The following is a 21,121-nucleotide window of genomic DNA, read 5'->3' as shown; positions in this document are numbered from 1 at the left end:
AGTGAAAGCAAGTGTTTACCTGAATTCTGTGAGGCATTCCACAGATTAATCAAACCCAAGGATGGGGGTCATGGGAGCCACTCGTTTGTAGCCACATCAGCCAGAGTTGTGGGTAACCTGAGGACCTGCTATGACGGGCATCTGAAGCAGGTTGGGAGCCATCTAACTTGTGGGATCTGACACTACCTCCAGGTAGACAGTGTTAGAACTATAGGACACCCAGCTGGTGTCAGAGAATGGCCTGGTGTGGGAAAAATCCCCACATATTTGGTATCGGAAGTGCTGTGAGTATACCAGTGTGAGAATAAAGAAGAAACACAGGAGGGAGTTCCCTGGTGGTGCAATGGGTTAAGGATCTGCTGTTGCCACAGCTGTGGCGGGGGTCATTGCTGTGGCACAAGTTTGATCCCTGGTCCTGGAACTTTTTGCCTGCTGCAGGTGCGACAAAAAAAAAAAAAAAAAAAAAAAAAAAAACACACAAGAAAAGGAAGACTGAGTTTTTTCTCTACGCAGAATGCCAAGAGTGAAATATATAATGGAATTTATATTGATTTACCAATCAGGTGAGGGAGAAGATGGGACGATAACTGTTAGGCTCCAGGGAAAATGGACAGTGAGGGATGGCTTGAAATTGTGGGAAACGATTATTCAAGAGAAACAAAAGTATGGAATAGAAAGCCTTATGGGATAGTGACCATCATTCCTGCTTCAGAAATACGACACAAATGTGCTACTGTGTCCCTTAGAGAATCGGAGCCTCTCAGTGGGAAGGAAACCTGGAGGCTGAATATGAGGGAGTGAATAGCAGAGTGTGTCTGCAGCCCCTTTGGTATGTGCCGTGTCTACATGATGAGGCACAAACGGGAACCGGGAAGAAGATCTGATTAGGAAGGGAATGAAAAGCAGAGCAGCATTGCAGACAAGAAAGAAGAAAGTTGGGTTCTCATTAATTCATTCATCTATTTTTTTCCCCCATGTTGCAAAAAAAAGGGGACGAGAGAGAATATAAAGAATGCTTTTTTTTTTTTTTTTTTTTTTTTGTCTTTTTGCTATTTCTTTGGGCCGCTCCCGCGGCATGTGGAGATTCCCAGGCTAGGGGTTGAACTGGAGCTGTAGCCACCGGCCTACACCAGAGCCACAGCAACTCGGGATCCGAGCTGCGTCTGCAACCTACACCACAGCTCACAGCAACGCCGGATCGTTAACCCACTGAGCAAGGGCAGGGACTGAACCTGCAACCTCATGGTTCCTAGTCGGATTCATTAACCACTGTGCCACAACGGGAACTCCTAAAGAATGCTTTAATTATGGGTCCCCCCGAGAAAATATATGCAGTGGAGAAACTCAGGGTGAAGGAAAGGACCTGAAGGTGAACTTAGCCCCTCAGAAAGAAAAGCATATGCCAGGCCAGGTATCTTGCCTTTTCTAGATCTTGGTCTGGATACAGTCACCCTGGCTATGATGTTACCTCTGATGGTTTCTTTTCTATCACCTAACACAGGCTGGGAGAAAGGAGAGGCAAAGACCCTGTGGTTTCTGAAATCATATAAAAGCAAAGTCAAAATGACCTCCTGAGCCCTTTTTTTTCCCCTCCCCTGGAACTATCATTAGACACGAAGTTCACAGACTTCTATCACCCTAGCAAGTTTTTAATAGACTCTTAGGGTATGTGGTCCCCTGCTGTCTAATATCATCTCATTAATTACATTTTGTGATCACAGAGGGTCAGGAAGCTGAGGAACCAGCTCCAATTTCAGGGAGCAGCAGTGATCTCAGATGTGGGCAAACAAGGTGACAGTAAAAAATCAATTCGGCAGTTGGCTGTGACACACACGTGGCTGGAATGGGGTCAGAACAAGCCAAGTCCAGGAGCGGATATAAAGTGACACAGCACCATCTCTCCGTGTGGGGCAGTGTGATGTGATCCATGCAGTGCCTGGGCAGAGCTCAGTGCCACTGAGGGTGCAGTGGGGTCTCTGGGGAAATGTAGCCAAATATAGGGACTTTGCAGACAATCTGGAACAAAAAGGTATAGATGTTTGCATTCTCAAAGTTGGTTTGTCCAGTCGCTGTAAGGCTTGGGGGAATAAAAAGGGACTCCCTTGAGGACTCTTGCAAAGAAAAGTAAGAGCTCATCTATCTGGCAACTTCAACGATTGAGGAAACATAGGCAAGACAAGTGACCAAGAGGGTCTCTGAACAGAGTCTATAATGCAATAAACTCTGCGCCCCAAGGCTCATTGCCTATTATTTGGAAGAGCACACATCATGAAAGACTCTTTGCTCTTGCTTTAGGACTGAGGCTAAGGAACTTGATTATTTGATTTCCTGGTGTGGTAGATCAGTTTTAAAAAATGGAGTGTAATTCCCCAGCCATTGAATCTGGTCTGGGCTTGTGACTTGCTTTCATCAATAAAACACAGCAGAAATGACAGAGTGCCGGTTCTAAGCCTCAAGAAGCTGTGCCTGCTTCTGCTCTCTTTCTTGGAATCCTGCTATTCCCATGTGAAGACATCAAACAAGCCTGCTGGAAGGTGGGAGACCCTGCCAATTGGAGCCCGGCTGAGGTGACCCGAAAGCAGCTGAACCAAATATGTGAGAGAGCTCAGGTCAGATCAGCAGAGTTGCCAACCCAATCCAGGAAGGTACAGAGACACAAGGGGACGCAGTGGACACAGATATGTGTACAAAGACATGTACATAGACATGCAAGCATGCAGATTGGCGCACAGGCATGTGAGCAGTGGTAAATGCCTATTGTTTGAAGATACTATATTTTGAGGTGATTTGTTACTCAGCAATAGCTGACAGATACACCTGGTCTGCTACAGGTTGGAAATGGGAGCTGTTTTGAAAAGAAGAAAGGCTTCTGGAGGCAAGTGATGCTGACAGGAGTAAGAAAACAAGCCAGCAACTAAAAAGCAGAAACAGATACTCAAAGAACATAATGGTCTGGGGCCATTTAAAGAAAGTGAAACAGTCTGTAGCACTTGATAAGACCCAGATCACTGACAGAGTCTTAGAGCCCAATATAAAAACACTGACCCTGAGTTATCCAGAAAACTTAACTGAAACGCAGTGTCCTTTCTTTAAGAAGGCAAGAGCATGAGCCATGTTTAAGAAAGATTCTCATTCAAAAGAGTTAAGTGAAGAGCTCAAGGTGTCAAACCTTTTTTTTATCTGGAACTTTCATTTGTGTGTGCAGGGACCATACTTTCCGAAGCAAAAATTGGGTGACACTTCAGACAGGCTTGGGTACTGCTTCCAGGAAATGTAGTTTAATTGCTATGATGCTGGCATTTCAGGCACACCTGACCACTCATGGGGCCAAGGAGACAGAATAGTTGAAATTGGGATGACCCAAGAAAATCTGTAGAGGAAAGCCAGCTTCTTTTGTATGGCTCCTCCCTCCTCAAAGGTGCTGGATTAGTGGTGGCACAGGAGGCAGCCAAGGGGAGACACAGATTGTGGACTGCAGAGCCAGCCTTCAGCAGCCCCTAGGGTTCTCTGTGCCAGAGACGGAAAAGAGAGAAGGTGGGAAGAACTGCATTAGCTCAAAAACTGCCATTTGTGGGGCCAGCCTCCTTCCTTAGCCTGCCCTCTGTTCCTCTGAACACCACCCACCTGGTTCATTCCATCTCATGCACCTGAATTCTGCTCCTTTCCAAAGCACCATTAAATACCACATCAGAAAATAATAATCGTTTGCATTCATTGCATGTGCTGTGAGTGCCAAGGACTGGATTAAGCCCTCACCACTGGATTAATTCATGAAAGCAGTGAAGTACCACTGCTTTCTCCCCTTTAAATAGGTGGAACAGAGGCACAGAGAGGTGAAGCACCTTGCCCGAAGTCACAGAGTTAGAAAGTGGCAGAGACAGGATCCCAACATAGATGGCTGGCTCCACACCCATCCTCTAAATTGTTCAGTTCTGCCTCTTTGGTTCGCAAAGTTTCCTTTTTCTCTTCCCAGATGGGTCTGGGACCCTTTGACCCAGCCTTGACGCGTGTCTTTTTAGAACTGGGCCCTTATGATCACCAGCCCTCCTGTCTCTCCCTAATATGAGTTCTCAGGGAACTAAGTGAAAAACGACACGCACCTGTTCTCAAGGGGGCTGCAGTCCTTTGCCTGATGGCTTCTGGCTACGACCTCTGTCACCTGGAGCAGGTCCAGGGAACGCGGGTCCACCTGAGACAGCACAGCTTCCACCTCTGGCAAGCAGATTGGTCGCAGCCAAGGCCAGCTGCCTGTACCACCTCCCTGTCCCCACCCCTGCAGAGCTGCTGACAGACCAAGGCTCCAGGCTGCTTTATTTCCCACTAACACCCGTCTCCCATCTCCTCTCCCTCCTCCACTGTCTGGGGGTTTCCTTGTGGCTGTAATGAAAAACCCTTATGTCACATTGAAAAGTTGCCAGTTATTGCTGCTGGGAGTAAAATCCAGTCTCTGCTGGGCGGAGACTCCTGAAAGCTTCAAGCTGGAGAGTGAGGAGTGGAGGGTTGGAATGAATAATCTCTTCAGCGTGAGCAGCCTCTCAAGCCTAATTAGACCAGGTGGGGCCCCTCCCTGGCTGCATGTAAACAAACAAACAACAGGCCTCCCTCACCAGGGCTGTCTCCTTTCCTGCTTCAGCACACCTGCCAGGCAGGTTGGCCTCCCTCGCGCACTGGCCTTTCCCGACACCCCAAAGATAAGACCAAGCTGGGTGTCCCTTCTGATGCGAGCTTTCAAGTCACTGTGAGGGGTGGGTTGTGGCTTCCCCAAATCCTCAGAGACCTGGCCAGTCCACTGCTATTAAAAATGCAGGTTCCTTGGCCCTCCTGCACTGTTGGTGGGAATGTAAGCTGGTACAACCGCTATGGAGATCAGTATGGAGGCATCTTAGAAATCTATACATAGAATTACCATATGACCCAGCAGTCCCACTCTTGGGCATATATCTGGACAAAACTTTCCTTGAAAAAGACACATCCACCCGCATGTTCATTGCAGCACTATTCACAACAGCCAAGACATGGAAACAACCCAAACGTCTGTCAACAGACGATCGCATTAGGAAGATGTGGTATATCAATGGAATACTACCCAGCCATAAAGAAGAACGACAATGGAATACTACCCGGCCATAAAGAAGAACGACATAATGCCATTTGTAGCAACATGGATGGAACTAGAGACTCTCCTACTGAGTGAATAAGTCAGAAAGAGAAAGACAGATACCATAGGATATCACTTCTATGTGGAATTGAAGATAGGGCACAAATGAACCTTTCCACAGAAAAGAAAAGCATGGAATTGGAGAACAGACTTGTGGTTGTTAAGGGGGAGGGGGAGGGAGTGGGGTGGATGGGGAGCCTGGGGTTTAAAAGATGCAAACTATTGCCTTTGGAATGGATTAGCAATGAGATCCTGCTGTGCAGTACTGGGAACTATGTCTAGTCGCTTATGATGGAGGATGATAATATGAGAAAATAGAATGTGTACATGTATGTGTAACTGGGTCACCAGGCTATACAGTAGAAAAAAAATTATACTGGGGAAATAACTATTAAAAATAATAATAAAAATTTTTAAAAAAATGCAGGTTCCTCGGATCCACTTGGACCCACTGAATCCAATTCTCTAGCACCATGGCTGCTTGGGAATCTCCATTCTCATCTCCACCCCTGCTGCAGATGACACGCTCAAATCCACGGACCCTAGCAACCAGACCCGAGGAAAGACGCTCCCACACCCATGCTCTCCTAGGATTTCAAACTCTAAAAGAGTCCTTCCAAGGCCAGATATTGCTAGCTGCGACCTTCATGCTATACCAGGACAGCCATTTCCGTCCCATTTTCCCAGAAAAGAAGCTTGTAGTTCCTCATAGGCTATGATACCAATGGATTCAAGATTTTCCACTCACAAGCACTCTTTTCCCACACAGGCAAACACAGATCTAAAAAGCAACTTTTGAGCCTGGTACTCTGAAAGCCCTAATGATGACAATGGGGCAAGGTGGCTCCCCATCCCCCAGGCTAAAACCATGATCCCAGAACACTTGTCTAGACATGAGGTGAGCTCTGGCCATGGTGACCTTCTCAAGCACATGCATCACGGATTCTCAATGAGGTTGATTTTGCTTCCTGTTCGAGGACATCTGGCAATGTCTGGAGGCATTTTGGGTTGTCCTAACTGTGAGGTAGGGTTTTGGAATCTAGTGGGTGGAGTTCAAGGATGCCACAGGACAGCCTCCTCCAACAAAGAAGTATTCAGCCCAGAATGTCAGTCATGACATGCTTGGGAAGTCCTGGCATAGATACAAGATGCCATCAGAGAGATGAGCCCATATCTATGGATGTCCTTGGCCACCTGAGGGCAATGTGTGAATTCCATTTGGGGGTTTGGGGAGGAATTTTCTTTGCCTCAGTTTGTTGTTGTTTATTTAGAAGGAAGATGTGGTTCAATCCAGAGGTCAGCAGAGAAAGGCTTGCTAGCTCAGCACATGCCAGCCCTCTGTGTGAGGCAGGCTTAAAGGACCCTCTTTACTGTGACAGCCAAGAAATACCAAGACCTGGCTTCAGTCCTTGATCCTTCAGATACTAGTCATTGCTTTGACTAGTATCCAGTAGCATACGGATGAATAAACCTTCGATTTGGGGCTGGCTGCTCAGATTTATTCCATGCAGACTCCCCAAGTGGTCTCCCCTCTTCACTGAGAGTTCAAAAACAGACTGTGTAGTTGACAAAATTGAGCCTCCCGCGAGCCGAGTGGAACCAGCTACTGGTGCAGATTGTAGTGCAAACGCTCCTGTGGAAGCCAGGCTGGGGGGCAGCTATTTCCTTACAGCTGATTCGATGCAGATCGGTGGTTGATGGTGGAGGTGGACGCCTCCCGACGGTCCAGTCCCCTCCTGTTTGCATAGTCAGCACCTCAAGGGGCACACATAATTTCTTTCCCCCTATAAAGTGAATCTGGGCATTTTATAGCTAAAAAAGGAGCAATTCTATTTGAATTAATCAAGAGGCTGCAGGGAAAAGTGCATTATGTAGCTTTTAAGGACATTCTTCCTTGATTGACAAGGTCCCCGGGGCCACTCCTGGAAGATCTTTAGCAACAGAATATTTCCTTTTTCTTTTCTTTTCCTTTCCTTTCTTTTCCTTTCCTTTTTCCTTCCTTCCCTCCTTTTTTGCTTTTAGGGCCACAGGTGTGGCATATGGAAATTCCCAGGATGGGGTACCGAATCAGAGTTGCAGCTGTCAGCCTACACCACAGCTACAGCAATGTGGGATCCGAGCCACATCTTCGACCTATACCAGAGCTCATGGCAACACCAGATCCTTAACCCACTGAGTGAGGCCAGGGATGGAACTAGTCGGGCTTGTTACTTCTGAGCCACAACAGGAACTCCAACAGAGTATTTCTTGGCATCGTTCAAAGGAGGTCTGCTATCTTAGCTGTACTCACACAGGGCCTGTGGTTTTATCACCCATCAGTTTACAAAGTGAGTATGATCTTCTTTTTGGCACACACTTGTTAGCCACAGCCCTATTGCATTTCTCCTTTGTTAAATTAGAAGAAAGTAGCCATCTTACCAAGGGGAAACATACCTTTCAGCCACTTTGGACATTTTTAAACAATGTCTGTCAATCTGTGCATTCAAAAATGTTATCTGGAGAAAGACAGAAGTGTTAAGACCAAACTAGAAAAATTTTTCCCTTTCACCTCAAGAACCCAAATCTTATATTTCCATCAAGACCCAAACACCTCCTCTGGACAGATTTCTCCAGCCCTCCAATTTTACACTCCAGCAACCAGTTCGCTCTTTTGGAAATTCCTATCACATTTAGGAAACATGCACGCTACAATTTAGCCTATGTCTCACGTTCTCCTGTATTGTGTTATAGCTTAAGTCTTGATTCCCAAAAGTGATTGCAAACTTAAGGGTGGTATATGTTCTACAAAGCTTAGCAACAGCACGGAGGGAACACACACACCATAAATATTTGGTTTAACTAATCTCCAGTGATCTTCTACCCAGCTTTCACCTCTATATCACCCTCACATGCTTGGAGTACTTGACTAGAATCATTAAGCAGTTATTTTGCATACACCTGTTTCCTTTCCCCCAGCCAATAATAAACTTGTCAAGAGCAGGCACCTCACAATTTACCCTTTTGGGTGCCCCCCAGAAGCCAGTAAAGCACAATATGAAGAGTAGACCTTGAAGTCACATCATTACCATTGAACCCCAGGAAAGGAGTGATATAATTAGCCACTGTACGCTGACCTGGGCTGACCAGTTAACGCCTCGTCATGAAGGATGATGACACGGAAGCAAACAATGCTGAAATGGCTTTGGGAGGAGGGCTTCCTTTATTCGCCAACTCTCCTTTTGAATTGGAGCAATAAAGTTGGTGGTCCTGAGCTGGCTTCCCCTGGAAGCACAGCACGGTTTCAAGGACCCTCCAGTTCTCACGGGGTCTGGTGGGAAACCTGACTACCGCAGTCAGACCCTGGTATTGGGGTGACTCATTTTTGTCCTTTACTGACAACGATTGAAGTAACTGGAGAATTTTTCCTCTCCATGTGTGAGAGGAAAAATTATTCACACATGGTTCTCAAAGGTCTGCGTTACCCACAGCTGGGTTCCGCTGTGCTTTCCAAGAATTCAAAGCTCACTAGGCCTTCATAGGTAAACACTCAGAAAGTTTCCGAACTGCCCACATCCCCTCCTGAGAGCGAAGTAGCCAGTGCATTCACCTGTTTCCGGACGTCCTCTTTCGTCGTCTTCCTGGTGGGCTGGCTGGGGATGTGCACTGGGCTTTGCGACTGGGATTCCTCAGTCACGCCATACACTGACTAGAGAAGAAACAAGAACATGGAATCATGCATCCCTCGGAATTGAAGGGGGCCCAACGGGTCAGCTCGTCTAAGCACTTATCTGATGCTTCCTCTATGACATCCTGACAGTAAGGGATCAGCCTCTGCTTAAATTTCTCCAAAGATGGGAATTCTGCCTCTTGAGACAACTGGTCCCATCTCCGGGTTGCCACTATGAGAAAATCCTTCCTTTTATGGATCGGAATTGGTCTCCTTGCATATCCCTGTTTCTCCAAATGTGGTCCATTGACCATGTGGAAAGAATTATCGTGGGTCCTTGGTAAAGAGGCACATGGCTGAGCTCTCCCACAGACCTACTGAATCAGAATCTTTGTAGGTGGGGTTTGGGAACCTGCACTTTTATGAAATGCTCCAGGCGCTTCTGGGACACGAGAAAGTTTAAGAACAACTGCGGGAGATCACACACACAAGATCCTCTGTCAATTTTCTGTTGGTCAGCAGATGACATGTCCATCTGGTACAAACCTGAGAGGGCAGGGTTTCAGACTTTTTCCTTTCATGCTACCTAGTTTTCTGGACTTAGTTTTTCCACAAGCTCACAGCTATGGCTACGTTTTAATCTATTCCAGTAATTAGAGACAGATTAAAGACAATATTTGTCCTGGGAAAGAAAGAAAACCCTGAAGGATATGCAATTTATAGCTAAAACCTATAAAGTCAAGAAAGGCTCAGGTAGGATGGACGTGGGATAGAATTAGGGGACCTTTAAAGATTAAGTGAGGACATTTTCAGACTAATCACAAAGTATAATACGGTGGGAATCAATATCTCAATGAAGAACAAAACAGGTAAGTAAATTCAAGAAGTTGATATATATGTCACGGTACATACATCAACGAGAGCGCACCACTGCCCCTCTGATTCAGTGAAACGCAAATAACCACTGGATCATTCATTCGCAGTTGGGCAAGACGGTGATAATTTTGGGTAATCTAGCTGTGACTAAAATACTTTCATTCGCGTCAAAGTACCACGTTGGCCTTCACCTGTGGGATTTCCTTACGTTTTTCGTTTCTTTTATTTCCTTTCATCTCGGCTTCCCCAGAGCCACCTGCTGCTTACCCCTCTGCTCTCTCAGCCCCCTTGAGCCAGCTATGGAAACCTTCAGGAAGCCTCCAGTCTGGCGCCCCCTCCTGGCGTTCCCGAACCATCCCGGACTTTCAACTGTTGCCTGCTGGCTTGCCTCATGCCTACCAGGCTGTGAGCTTTAGAGGACTCGCCAGTGTGTTTCCACAGCCAGAAGAATGCCAAGCTCACGCCAGACTTTGCATAAATATTTGTAGAATGAATGAATGAAATGGTTTTAAAGGACCAAATGGGGAAGAATTACACATCACAAATTGTTACTTGAGCGGTACCAGAAATGGAGGGGTGATTCCCATCAAGAATTTTTAATTCCGCCAAACTAGCGAACCTTTTTAACCTTTTGCGGGTTCTTCAGACGTCGACATTTTCGGATATCCATTTCTGTTGTGTTCACACAGCCTGGCTGAGAAAAACGAATCATACACATTACTAAGTGAAAATCATACCTTCCAACTAGGCTCAGATGACACCCTCAGAACCCATGCTTTTCTTTCCCATTACAGATGATACCTGATTATCTCCATTTTGCCATGCATTTTTTTTTTTTTTTAGCAAAGATGTTTCATCCTCAGTAGGCATCCCTTCACAGAGCTCTCATATGAAATCCAACAGCTTACCTCATTCTATCTAAGGATGACAGGTAGAGGGTATAGGGTACAGTTTATAGGAGAACATTTATTCAAAGTGGCAGATGGCTGCAATCATAGTCCTTGTTATTTCACATATCTAACCATCTAAAAACACTCCAATATCAGGATGGAGAAGTATTATTATTATTATGTTTTGCTTTTATTTTATTTATTTAAAATTTGTGGTCTTTTCAGGGCTGCACCTGCAGCATATGGAGGTACCCAAGCTAGAGGTAGAATTGGAGCTGTAGCTGCCAGCTCACACCACAGTCACAGCCATGCAGGATCTGAGCCACGTGTGCAACCTACACCACAGCTCACGGCAACACTGGATCCTTAACCCACTGAGTGAGGCCAGGGGATCAAACTCAAGTCCTCATGGATACTAGTTGGGTTCGTTAACCACAAGGGGAACTCCTGGTTTTGATTTTAATCGGGCTTGAGGAAGGCTGACATAGTGTATTCATTTTTAGTTCTGTTTCGGGAGGAAAAATGCAAGATTTGTTTTAATAATATGAAATTAGAAATGTCTTAAACCTCATTATCTGTCATTTGCGGATGTGTGCAGAGCAGCAAGTGTGGAGTTGCCCCGTGGGTGTGTTCCTGGTGAGGTCGGACAAGGTAACACTCTGCCTTCCTGTTTCACCTCATGCTATAAACAAGTGTCCTTTTCACAGTTTATTTAGCACCACATTTTACACATTTTTGTGTTTTGTTGTGGTTTAAAATGGCCCCCAAGCCTAGTGCTGAGGTGCTGCCCAGTGCTCCTAAGTGCAGGGTGGCTGTGATGTGCCGTCTCATGGAGAGAGTAGGTGTATGAGATAAGTTCCATCCAGGCCTGGGCTATAGTGCCACTGGCTGCAAGTTCAATGTCGGCGATCAACCAAATATATTAAGTAAGGTTTCTTTAAACTGAAACACACTTTAAACAAGGTTATGTATTCACTCGTTGATGAAAATGTGACCAGACACTTGGAGGAACCTAATCCTTTATTTCTCCCAGGATAATGGCTCAGCATCTGCTGATTCAGTGTTCTCGGGGGCTTTATAGAACACAATTCCCATGAGTTCCAGCAACTGGTTGCCTTCGAAAGAGAATATTCTAAGATTTAGAACTGAATGACAGTAGAAATGGAAATTCCTTATTTTAGGGCTCTAAACCTCGGGGGTCCAAAGCTCCCCAGATGGAATTCCCACAGCTCCCCCATTTCCAATTCTGTATGTTTGTGGATGGATAACTTTTTTTTTTTTTTTTTTTGTCTTTTTGCTATTTCTTGGGCCGCTCCCATGGCATATGGAGGTTCCCAGGCCAGGGGTCAAATCGGAGCTGTAGCCGCCAGCCTACGCCAGAGCCACAGCAACGCAGGATCCGAGCCGCATCTGCAACCTACACCACAGCTCACGGCAACGCCAGATCCTTAACCCACTGAGCAAGGGCAGGGATCGAACCTGCAACCTCATGGTTCCTAGTCGGATTCGTTAACCACTGCGCCATGACGGGAACTCCTGGATGGATAACTTTTAAAAGGTGGAACTGGAGTTCCCGTTGTGGCTTGGTGGGTTAACAAACTCGACTAGTATCCATGAGGACACGGGTTCGATCCCTAGCCTTGCTCAGTGTGTTAAGGATCCAGCGTTGCTGTGGCTGTGGTGTAGGTCGGCAGCTACAACTCCAATTCTACCCATAGCCTGGGAACCTCCATATGCTGCGGGTGTGGCCCTAAAGAGACAAAAACAAAAAAACAAAACAAAAACAAAAACAAAACAAAGCAAAAGAAAAGTGGAACTGACATACATTCCAGAAAATCTACTGAGGTTATGTGAATGAATGGAAACACTAATTTCACAAAGCTTAGCAGTTTTCTTAGAAGTGAGACTCCTGGTGGCTAAAGACAGTCTTTTCTTTTAAGCGAAGGAAGAGAGAAAACTTAAAAATTTAAAGAACCAAGGAGAGCTTTCTCACCACTGGCCTGTGGACATCCCAAAAAGCCCGTTCTTGACTATCCAAAATTTTCCTTTCTGTCTTGTCCTTTTTCCGATCAATCCTGAAAGAGTAAAACAAGGGAGATCAGAGGCTTTTGAGTCTGTTTTTCCTTGTGGTCCATGTGCCAGCTCTGTGCTCTTGTTTTTAGAAGCTCAGTGTGCGCAGGGCTCTTGGCACCTGTGTGGTCCCTGCTCTCTGCAGAGCTGTGCAATATGGGTGTACAGTTCTCTCAAGGAAACCTCAAGAAGCCCACACATCATAAGAGAGCTTCTCTGACTAGTTTGCCGAGTACCGAATATGTATAATGAACAGGGTGAGCCTAAGGAGGGTTCAAGAATGCAAGGGTGCATTTGAGGTATTAAGATTTGGAGGGGTTCCCGCTGTGGCGCAATGGGATTGGCAGCATCTCTGGAATGCTGGGACACAGGTTTGATCCCTGGCCTGGCACAGCGGGTTAAGGATCCCTTGTTGTCACAGCGGCAACGTAAGTCACAACTGTGGCTCAGATCTGATCCCTGGTCCAGGAACTCCATACGCCTCTGGGCAGCCAAAAAAGAAAAAAAAAAAAAAAAAAAAGATTTGAATTACTGAGAACTGAATTAGCTGTTGCCATGCTCCCCATCAAATCCGATACTGTGTATTTGAATTATGGGCAGGACTACAACCATAGGCTGGCAGTGCTTTATCCTCGAATTGGAGAGTTTGCTTTAGAGTCAGAGTCAGTAGAAATGTCTTCCAAGGCTGCAGTTGTGTGTTTTAAAAGTCACTTAAACCATCTGGCTTTTGAAGAACAGAGTAATAGCCCTAGTGGTGTGACAAGTTCCAGAAGGCAAATACGACTGGCCTCAGCTAGGGGTGGGCATGGGGGGCAAACTGCCAGGCGGGCAGGTTCTTTATGTTTGATCAGATCAGAGCCTTATAAAATAAAGCCCCTATCACTTCATATTTTCTAAGTAAATGTAACTTAGATTAATTGCCATGTAACTTCTGGTTCTTGGCTCTCCTGGGAATACTTTACTGGATGGAAATAAACCCATAACAACTCTGTGATTTTTCTGATAATTATTGTGTACTTAAATGGCCCGCCATTACAATGTAATCACAGAGTTCATCACAAAATTAATTGAGACATACTGTATGTGTACAAAGTGACACTTTCCCCTCCTTTCATATCGTGCGGTGCTGTGTGATCCTGCAACTGTAAATGAGCCCCCCTCTTTGCTTCCTGGTGGCTTCTGAGGGCACTGGCTCAGTCCAGCCTCTTTCTCACCCACCCTCTCGATTGCTCCTTCCTCAGGGGCCAGGGATCCTCCTGCTGCAGCTTAGCATCCGGTGCCTGCTGCCCAGCCCCCTTGGGGGCTCCTGGGAGAACGATGGTGGTGGGCAGGTGTGTGGGTTCACGGGTGGGGGGCAGAGACTGCAGAGGGAGGGGGAGAGTGATGATACCATGCAGCCCACTGGGCCCAGTGACCTCAAGTCATTTCTAGCTATGACCCACAAGGTCACCCACACAGCCTGAGATGCGATGGGCTACAATGCTGCCCGGAGTGTGCAGGGGTCTTCTGAGGACCCACGGGGGCTGCTCAGGTGCCAGCAGTGCCCAGAGAAAAGGCCTTCGCCCCCTCCCAGCTCAGCATCCCTTTCCCATCCCTTCTGTAGCATTTCTCTGTGACACGGCAGCTGAATCAGAGGCCACGGCCGGAAAGGACAAGAGAAGCCCACCTGAGCAAGTCCATTTCCCACAGTCAAAGGGGTGTGGCTGACAACCGTATTTATGGCCCAGGGGACACTTACTGCCTTCTTCTCTTGTTTCCTTAGAGAGGAAGGAATTTCCACTCTCCTCCCTGGGAGGGAAAAACCCTCCAGCTTGTCTCCTCCTTTCATCTCTTGTTGACCTAACTTGGTGGCAGATTTAAAAGAAGAAACTGAGAAAGCTGAGGTTGGTCCTTCTGGGTCCTGTCTGGGCCAGTCTGCTCTCAGGACATCTGTTCTCTGCGTGCAGTCCACTTCCAGGGCTCAACTCTGCCCTGAGGGGTGAGGGTTGGGGAGGTCCTGCCCTCACCCAGCTCTGCCCAGGATGGGCGAGTTTAACTTCAGGGTAAAGATCTGTGGTCACAGATCCAAAATCATGTTATACTAGTTGTATCAGTGACGATCTGACATTTTGGACTCCAAATGTCTGACGTCTGTGCCTAATTGCTGAATGGTTTTGAAGCCCTGCCCTGGGAGGATATGGTACAGGGGCTACTTGTTGGCCTCCTAAGACTTCAGTATGTTCTCTGAAGAGGAAATGTCTGGACCAGCAGGTAAAAATGGGTATGATGTTTTCTAGCCTCCGAGCACAGAAGAAAATCTGGAAATCTCCTGGGGGATTAGGTACATCTTCTTAGAACCAGAGTGCTCTGTTTGGGAGGAATGCACACTTCTGAAATAATTTCAAAAGTGCGTGTTCCAGCAGGTCATGCCATTACCTGTTGGAACACGCACTTTTGAAATTATTTTAGAGTGCCATGGGTGGCAGAATCGCAACTTAATCCATCCTGACCTTGATGTCTGCTCAGTTGCTGTCATGAGAGACACAGTGACTAACCACAGCTGGCTGGCCACAGAAGGAAACTCCACTCTTACAGCACCTCTAAATTCCAAAGAGTCTTTTGTTTGTTTGTTTGTTTGTTTTTCCCCCGCAGCCACACCTGTGGGATGGGGAAGTTCCTGGTCAGGGATTGAACGCACACCACAAGGTCACCCACACAGCCTGAGATGGTGCAGCCCTGGGTGACCGGAGCCACAGCAGTGACAATGCCAGATCCTTTACCCACGGCGCCATCAGGGAACTCCCAGAGAGTCTTTTTCTCTTTGCAAAGGTCTCTGTTAAGTTCACTTACTTTACTTGTGCTTCTGCTTGCATAAAGATGAATTCCCACTTCCTTGCAAAAGCCCTCTGGAGTCTTGCTAAGTTTTCCTAATGAGAAATGAAAATCAACAAGATGGCATTAATCATTGTAAGCTTGCACATCGACACCTATGCTTATTACAAGGCAGCCATCTATTTTGGTTACTCCCAGGAAAACAGCAGGGCCCCCCTTTAAATCCACTGGACATGAGCCCAATTTGACTTTGCACCAGACCCTGCTGTACAGGGCAGAACTATTAATATTCATTTATGCACCCGTTCAGTCTGAAGCCTCTGTGGCTCCCCTGATTCCTCTCTTTTTGTGTGTTTTACAAGAATACCGTTCACAGAGCACTTATGAAGACAGGGAGAATGGTTGTTCAGGCAGGATTTGGGGAAGGAACGAGGGGGTCTTGACAGGTGACTGGAGATCTCTGAGAGCAAAACCAAGAATAGATTTCTCAAGACTTTTCCAGCAGGCAGGGGGCACGGAAGGTGGCAGGGGAGGAAAATCCAGAAGACTTGGCATTAATGCCTTTGACAGTCCAAATTCAAAAGTGGGAAAGAAGGGAGTGTCTAGGTTTGTGGTATTCATGGAAAGAAAACCCCAAAACAAAAAGAAAGAAAAGGCATCCAGGGTCACCTTTGGAGGAAGTCTGGAGAGTTATCTAGTGGCACAACAGGACAGAGAGGAGGGGCCTGACAGACCCCCTAATGATCCACCTAATTCTGATGGAATACAAGGCAAGAACCCGAGTTATGCCGTCTATTTTTGCAGAGCTCATGCCAGCACTAACAGATTACCCCCATTAGTGGATTATTAATAGCAAAGGAGCTTTGGTTGAAGACTAACACACGAAACCCAGTGGTGACCCCGACTTGGTGTACAAGGACCTCCAAAAAACTGTCCCTTTGAGTCTCCCACTGTTCATGGGAAGCAACGCTGGTAAGGCCTGAATGTCAGTCAATTGGGCAGCAGTGATATAAATTATGACGTAGTAATTAAAAATGAACATACGTAGACATTGAAAATGAAGATGGAGATTATTATTACTGATGTAGAAAGAATCCCAATGTCCTTACAGTATACAGCTGGGGAAAAAAGTAGCTTATTCAATAAGGTTTACAGTGTGATTCAAGGTTTTGTTTTTTTTTTTAGGAAAAAAAATGTACATACAGAGAAAAGCTTAGAGGGGAGAGAGACTAACAGGTTATTTTATTTCTTTGTTATTTGAACTTTTTGTTTTTTACAAAAAGACTATGTCATCTGAAAAAAAAATGAATAAAATTTATAGAAAAAAAGCGCGTTTTCGTTTTTAACCACTCTTAGGCAGAACTTCAACCTGAAAGAACATCTTAAGGCCATATTCTTGACATACACCAAGGTAGAATATTGTGGGGCAAGAGAAGAGAAAACAGAATAAAATATGGCAGGAGGTGGTGCTATCTTGTATCCATTTAAGATTTTTTTTTTTTTAAAACCATGGGAACTCTGGGGAGGAAGACCCAGGATGGAGGGGCCAATGCTTCTTCAGCCTGGGTTGCTCCTGCAGGTCGGGTTTGGGAAGGGATGCAGTCACACTGAAGGTAAAGCACTTTGCACTGGGTGCAGCCAGGAGCCAGACAGCAGTCTTCTAGAAGAAGGGATTGCTGGCACTTGAAGGAAGATGGGATGGGGACTGGGTGTCTAGGGTGCTCAGAGCCATAGGACCGCCATGCTGGGGCTGCTTGGAAAGACCATAACATTCCGACATATGCATGTTTCACAGCTCCCGTGGATAAACACATTTTAGCCAGGTTCCGAGGCTCCTGGATTGTACTGCATCTTGCGCTACCGTTTCCCCCATTCAAAGGTCTGTGATGCTACTGGGATCAAGGAGGGTGCAGGGCCACACACCTGGGTCCTGCTCTCTCATGACATTCCCCCAGGTTGTGGAGAAGGAAGCAGTGGCTCAGTGGGTTGGTGGGCTTGGGCATAGGTACCCAAGAGTGACAAGGTCTGATAGAACAGGGCCTCATGCTTGTTTGGGAAGGCAGAGGCAGTGAAAGTGAGGATCTGTTTTCCCCTCATGATAACTTTGTATTTACAAGAGTGTCATGTAAATGGGGAGTTCCCATCGTGGCACAGTGGTTAATGAATCTGACTAGGAACCATGAGGTTGCAGGTTTGATCCCTGCCCTTGCTCAGTGGGTTAATGATCCAGCGTTGCTGTGAGCTGTGGTGTAGGTCGCAGACACAGCTTGGATCCTGTGTTGCTGTGGCTCTGGCGTAGGCTGGCAGCTACAGCTCCGATTTGACCCCTAGCCTGGGAACCTCCATATGCCACGGGAGCGGCCCAAAGAAATGGCAAAAAGACAAAAAAAAAAAAAAAAAAAAAAAAAGAGTGTCATGTAAATGGAATCACACAATTTGCAATCCTTTTGAGACTGGCTTCTTTCACTCAATATAATGTCTTTGATACTCATCCAAGTGGTTGGATTAATAGCTCATTCCTTTTCACTGCAGGGTAGTATTCCAGTATATGCATATGGCTGGATCATAGTTTATGCAACCTTTCACTTGTTAAAGTGCATCTGCGTTATTTCCAGCTTTGGGTTATCACAAATAAAGCTGCTACGGACTCAGTGCACAAGTTTTTGTATAAACATAAATTCCCATTTCTCTAGGCTATGTTATGTAAAAGTGGGATTACTTGGTTATATGGGAATTGTATGTTTAACTTTATGAGAAACTGCCAAACCATTTCCAGAGTGGATGCACCATTTTGCACTCCCCCCAACAATATAGGAGAGTTCCAGTTGCTCCACATCCTCACCAGCTCTTGGCACTATCAGTACTTTTAATTTTAGCTATTCTAATAGGTATGTAGTGCTATCACACCATGGATTTAATCTGTATTTCTCTAAAGGCACATGAACATCTTTTCATGTGTTTTCTCTGTCATCCTTACGTCCTCTTTTCTAAAGTTTCTGTTCTAGTCTTTTGCCATTTTTTTGTGATCCTTTTGTCTTTTCTAGGGCTACACCCATGGCATATGGAGGTTCCCAGGCTAGGGATTGAATTGGAGCTACAACTACTGGCCTACACCACAGCCACAGCAATGTGGGATCCGAGCCGCGTCTGCAACCTACACCACAGCTCACGGCAATGCCCAATCCTTAACCCACTGAGCAAGGCCAGGGATTGAACCCGCAACCTCGTGGTTCCTAGTCGGATTTGTTAACTACTGAGTCACGACAGGAACTCCCCTTTGTCAGTTTTTAAGTTGAGTTATTTTTTAATGCTGAGTGATAGTTGGGGGGGGGGGAATACAAGCTGAAAGAGAGCTGTGGATAATTTTATACTTTCCTCTCATAACTTTCCTGGAAAATAATCATACTTACTGCTTCATAATCTGCCAATTCCAGCCTTGCTTTATTCTGCATTGTCCTCTTACAGAGATAGATGGCTGAAAAAAGAAGAGAAATTACAACACAAACAAAACTAGCAATGTTGTAGAATCATAAATCCATCCATCCATCCATCCAACCATCCATCCATCCATCCACCCATCTCTCACTATGTGCCCAGCACTGTCTTATGAAGAATTCGTTTCTATGTGGAAGCCATGACATATGACCTCTAGGAATTTTTCTGAAGGTCAGGATCAGAAGAAGACCCCATCTTCCAATCCTGACAACCCCCCTTCACCCTCCTCACTCTGTTTCACCCCAAATATTCTCCATCAGGGTGCTCTTTCATTATCGTGGCCACGTTCCCCTCCTGCCTAAATTCCCTGCTTTGACTCCTTAGTGACCTCAGAAGAAAGGTCTGGCTCCTTATAGAGGCATATTTGTTTCTTCCAGATCCAGTATCAGAGTTCCAGTGGCGGCTCGGTGGTAATGAACACAACTAGCATCCATGGGGTTCAATCTCTGCCCTTGCTCAGTGGGTTAAAGATCTGGCTTTGCCATGAGCTATGGTGTAGGTTGCAGATGTAGCTCAGACCCTATGTTGCTGTGGCTGTGGCCAGCATCTGCAGCTCCAATACGACCACTAGCCCGGGAACTTCCATATGCCTTGAGTGCAGCCCTAAACAACAAAAACAAATAAACAACCAAAAAATCCAGTCTCTGCTTATCTTGTCAACCCCTTTCCTATCTCACTCAGGTGTGTGAGGCTACCAACCCCCTTTCAGCTCCACGCCTTTGTGTATGTGTCCTCTGCATGGGAGGCCTTTCCCTCTTCTGTCTTCTTTCCCTCTATCTGGAAACCTCCTAGTAATCTTTGAAAGCCCAGCTTGATATTCCAGATAGCATCTATCCATCCTCAATCATGGAACTCAACTCCACTGCACTGTAATCATGGGTTTACCAGCTGTCCCTGCTCTAGGCTGAAGGCTCTTCTAGGGCAGAGGCTGTGTCCTGCTCAGCATGAACCCCTGTACCAAGTACCAGGGCCTGGCCTGCCAGGTGAAGCAGGAAGACAGTGGAAAGGGAGGACAATTTAAGTCTCTCTTCCCAAGCTCAGGAAGGGTTCTTGGCCTTCAATTGCCAGGATGTTCTTCCTCAGACATGATCCTCATCGCTTCCTCTCCTGCCTCTGCTTCTTCAGTATCTCCTTCCTTCTCCAGGGCCAAGTAGAATGATTCAGGGGAGACAACTGATGATTGGTAAGAATAAAAAATAGAACGACCAGGAGGGAAGGTCAGAGAGGATGGGGGGTTGACTTGTGGTCTGACAACTTAATTATATCAGGAACTCTAGTCAACTCCTTGTTAGGTTAACCCACTTTCTCCATGTGATAAAATTCCCTGATGCAGCTGGAAACTGCTAGAACCTTCTCATAACAGCCTACTCTGTACGCCCTCACTTCGACTCACACCAGTCAAGTCTGTGTGTGAGTCAGTTATGTTTGTTCTCAAATCTGCTATGTCAGGCACACCTGCTATTTTAATAATGTACGTTCACTAAATATTACATGCACTGATGAAATTAATGTGCAAAGAGAGAATGTTGTTGTTTCTGTGAAGACCCAGTTGAATGGTTTGGAACAACCTGATGAAGAAGAGTTAGCTAAGACAACTGCTGATGAATTTGGTACAGGTGAGGGAACTGAAAAACATGGGAAAAAATACTAAACATCTGAGAGGGGTCAACACACAGCTGCTTTAAAAAAGTATTTTTCAAATTCTTGATGCATTTTAAAGGTGCCCAAACTGGATGGTTTATTTTGAGTGTGGTTTTCTTAAGGAAGACATTTAAATTTATAGGGATCTAGAATCACAAAGAATCTTTGGTCCTACCTCGAAAGGCTATTGAATGAATGTTTCTTTGAATATTTTACATTCGTATGTACATATGGTATGTACGTATCACTTTTTCATGATTCTCTACTTATCAGCTTTTCCAGTGAACCAAACAGCAGCAGCTCTGCACCGTGTCAGGTAAAGGGGTGTCTGCTCTATTACAGGGAGCCTCCTTCAGTCTCTAGGGCCACCAGCTAGGCAGTCTGTGGAATCGGGGGCGACCTGCAGCAGAGAGCCTGGTGTGTCACCAGTCACCAGCCCCAGCAGACCTGGTCTCAATGACCCAGGAGCAGTGCAGGTCAGTAGGGGTGGCAGCTGCTTTGACAATGTCACCCTAGATGGTATTTTGTACTGGC

The 21,121-nt window shown here is 46.0% G+C and overlaps 1 protein-coding gene across 23 annotated transcripts in view; it reads right to left on the bottom strand.

Moving 5' to 3' along the window:
* RGS6 (regulator of G protein signaling 6) overlaps positions 1–21,121 on the bottom strand; it is a 564,797-nt gene that overhangs the window by 73,071 nt on the left and 470,605 nt on the right. For 14 of the 23 annotated variants that reach the window (XM_021099946.2, XM_021099952.2, XM_084969664.1 and 11 more), the window contains exons 7-12: positions 18,862–18,926; positions 15,470–15,546; positions 12,564–12,645; positions 10,300–10,374; positions 8,745–8,843; positions 7,592–7,653 (exon numbers count right to left, since the gene is read on the bottom strand). In XM_021099946.2, the coding sequence (XP_020955605.1) occupies positions 7,592–7,653; positions 8,745–8,843; positions 10,300–10,374; positions 12,564–12,645; positions 15,470–15,546; positions 18,862–18,926 (460 nt within the window). The remainder of the gene's footprint in view (positions 1–7,591; positions 7,654–8,744; positions 8,844–10,299; positions 10,375–12,563; positions 12,646–15,469; positions 15,547–18,861; positions 18,927–21,121) is intronic. The other 9 variants (XM_084969662.1, XM_084969655.1, XM_084969661.1 and 6 more) reach the window with 1 other exon arrangement.

Source organism: Sus scrofa, chromosome 7 (assembly GCF_054392235.1).
Source record: "Sus scrofa isolate SSC_HxYL_T2T_F1_AM1 chromosome 7, Sscrofa_HxYL_maternal_Yorkshire_Landrace_v2.0, whole genome shotgun sequence".
In the NCBI taxonomy this organism is placed as follows: domain Eukaryota; kingdom Metazoa; phylum Chordata; class Mammalia; order Artiodactyla; family Suidae; genus Sus; species Sus scrofa.
This window is presented reverse-complemented; position numbering and strand designations above follow the sequence as displayed.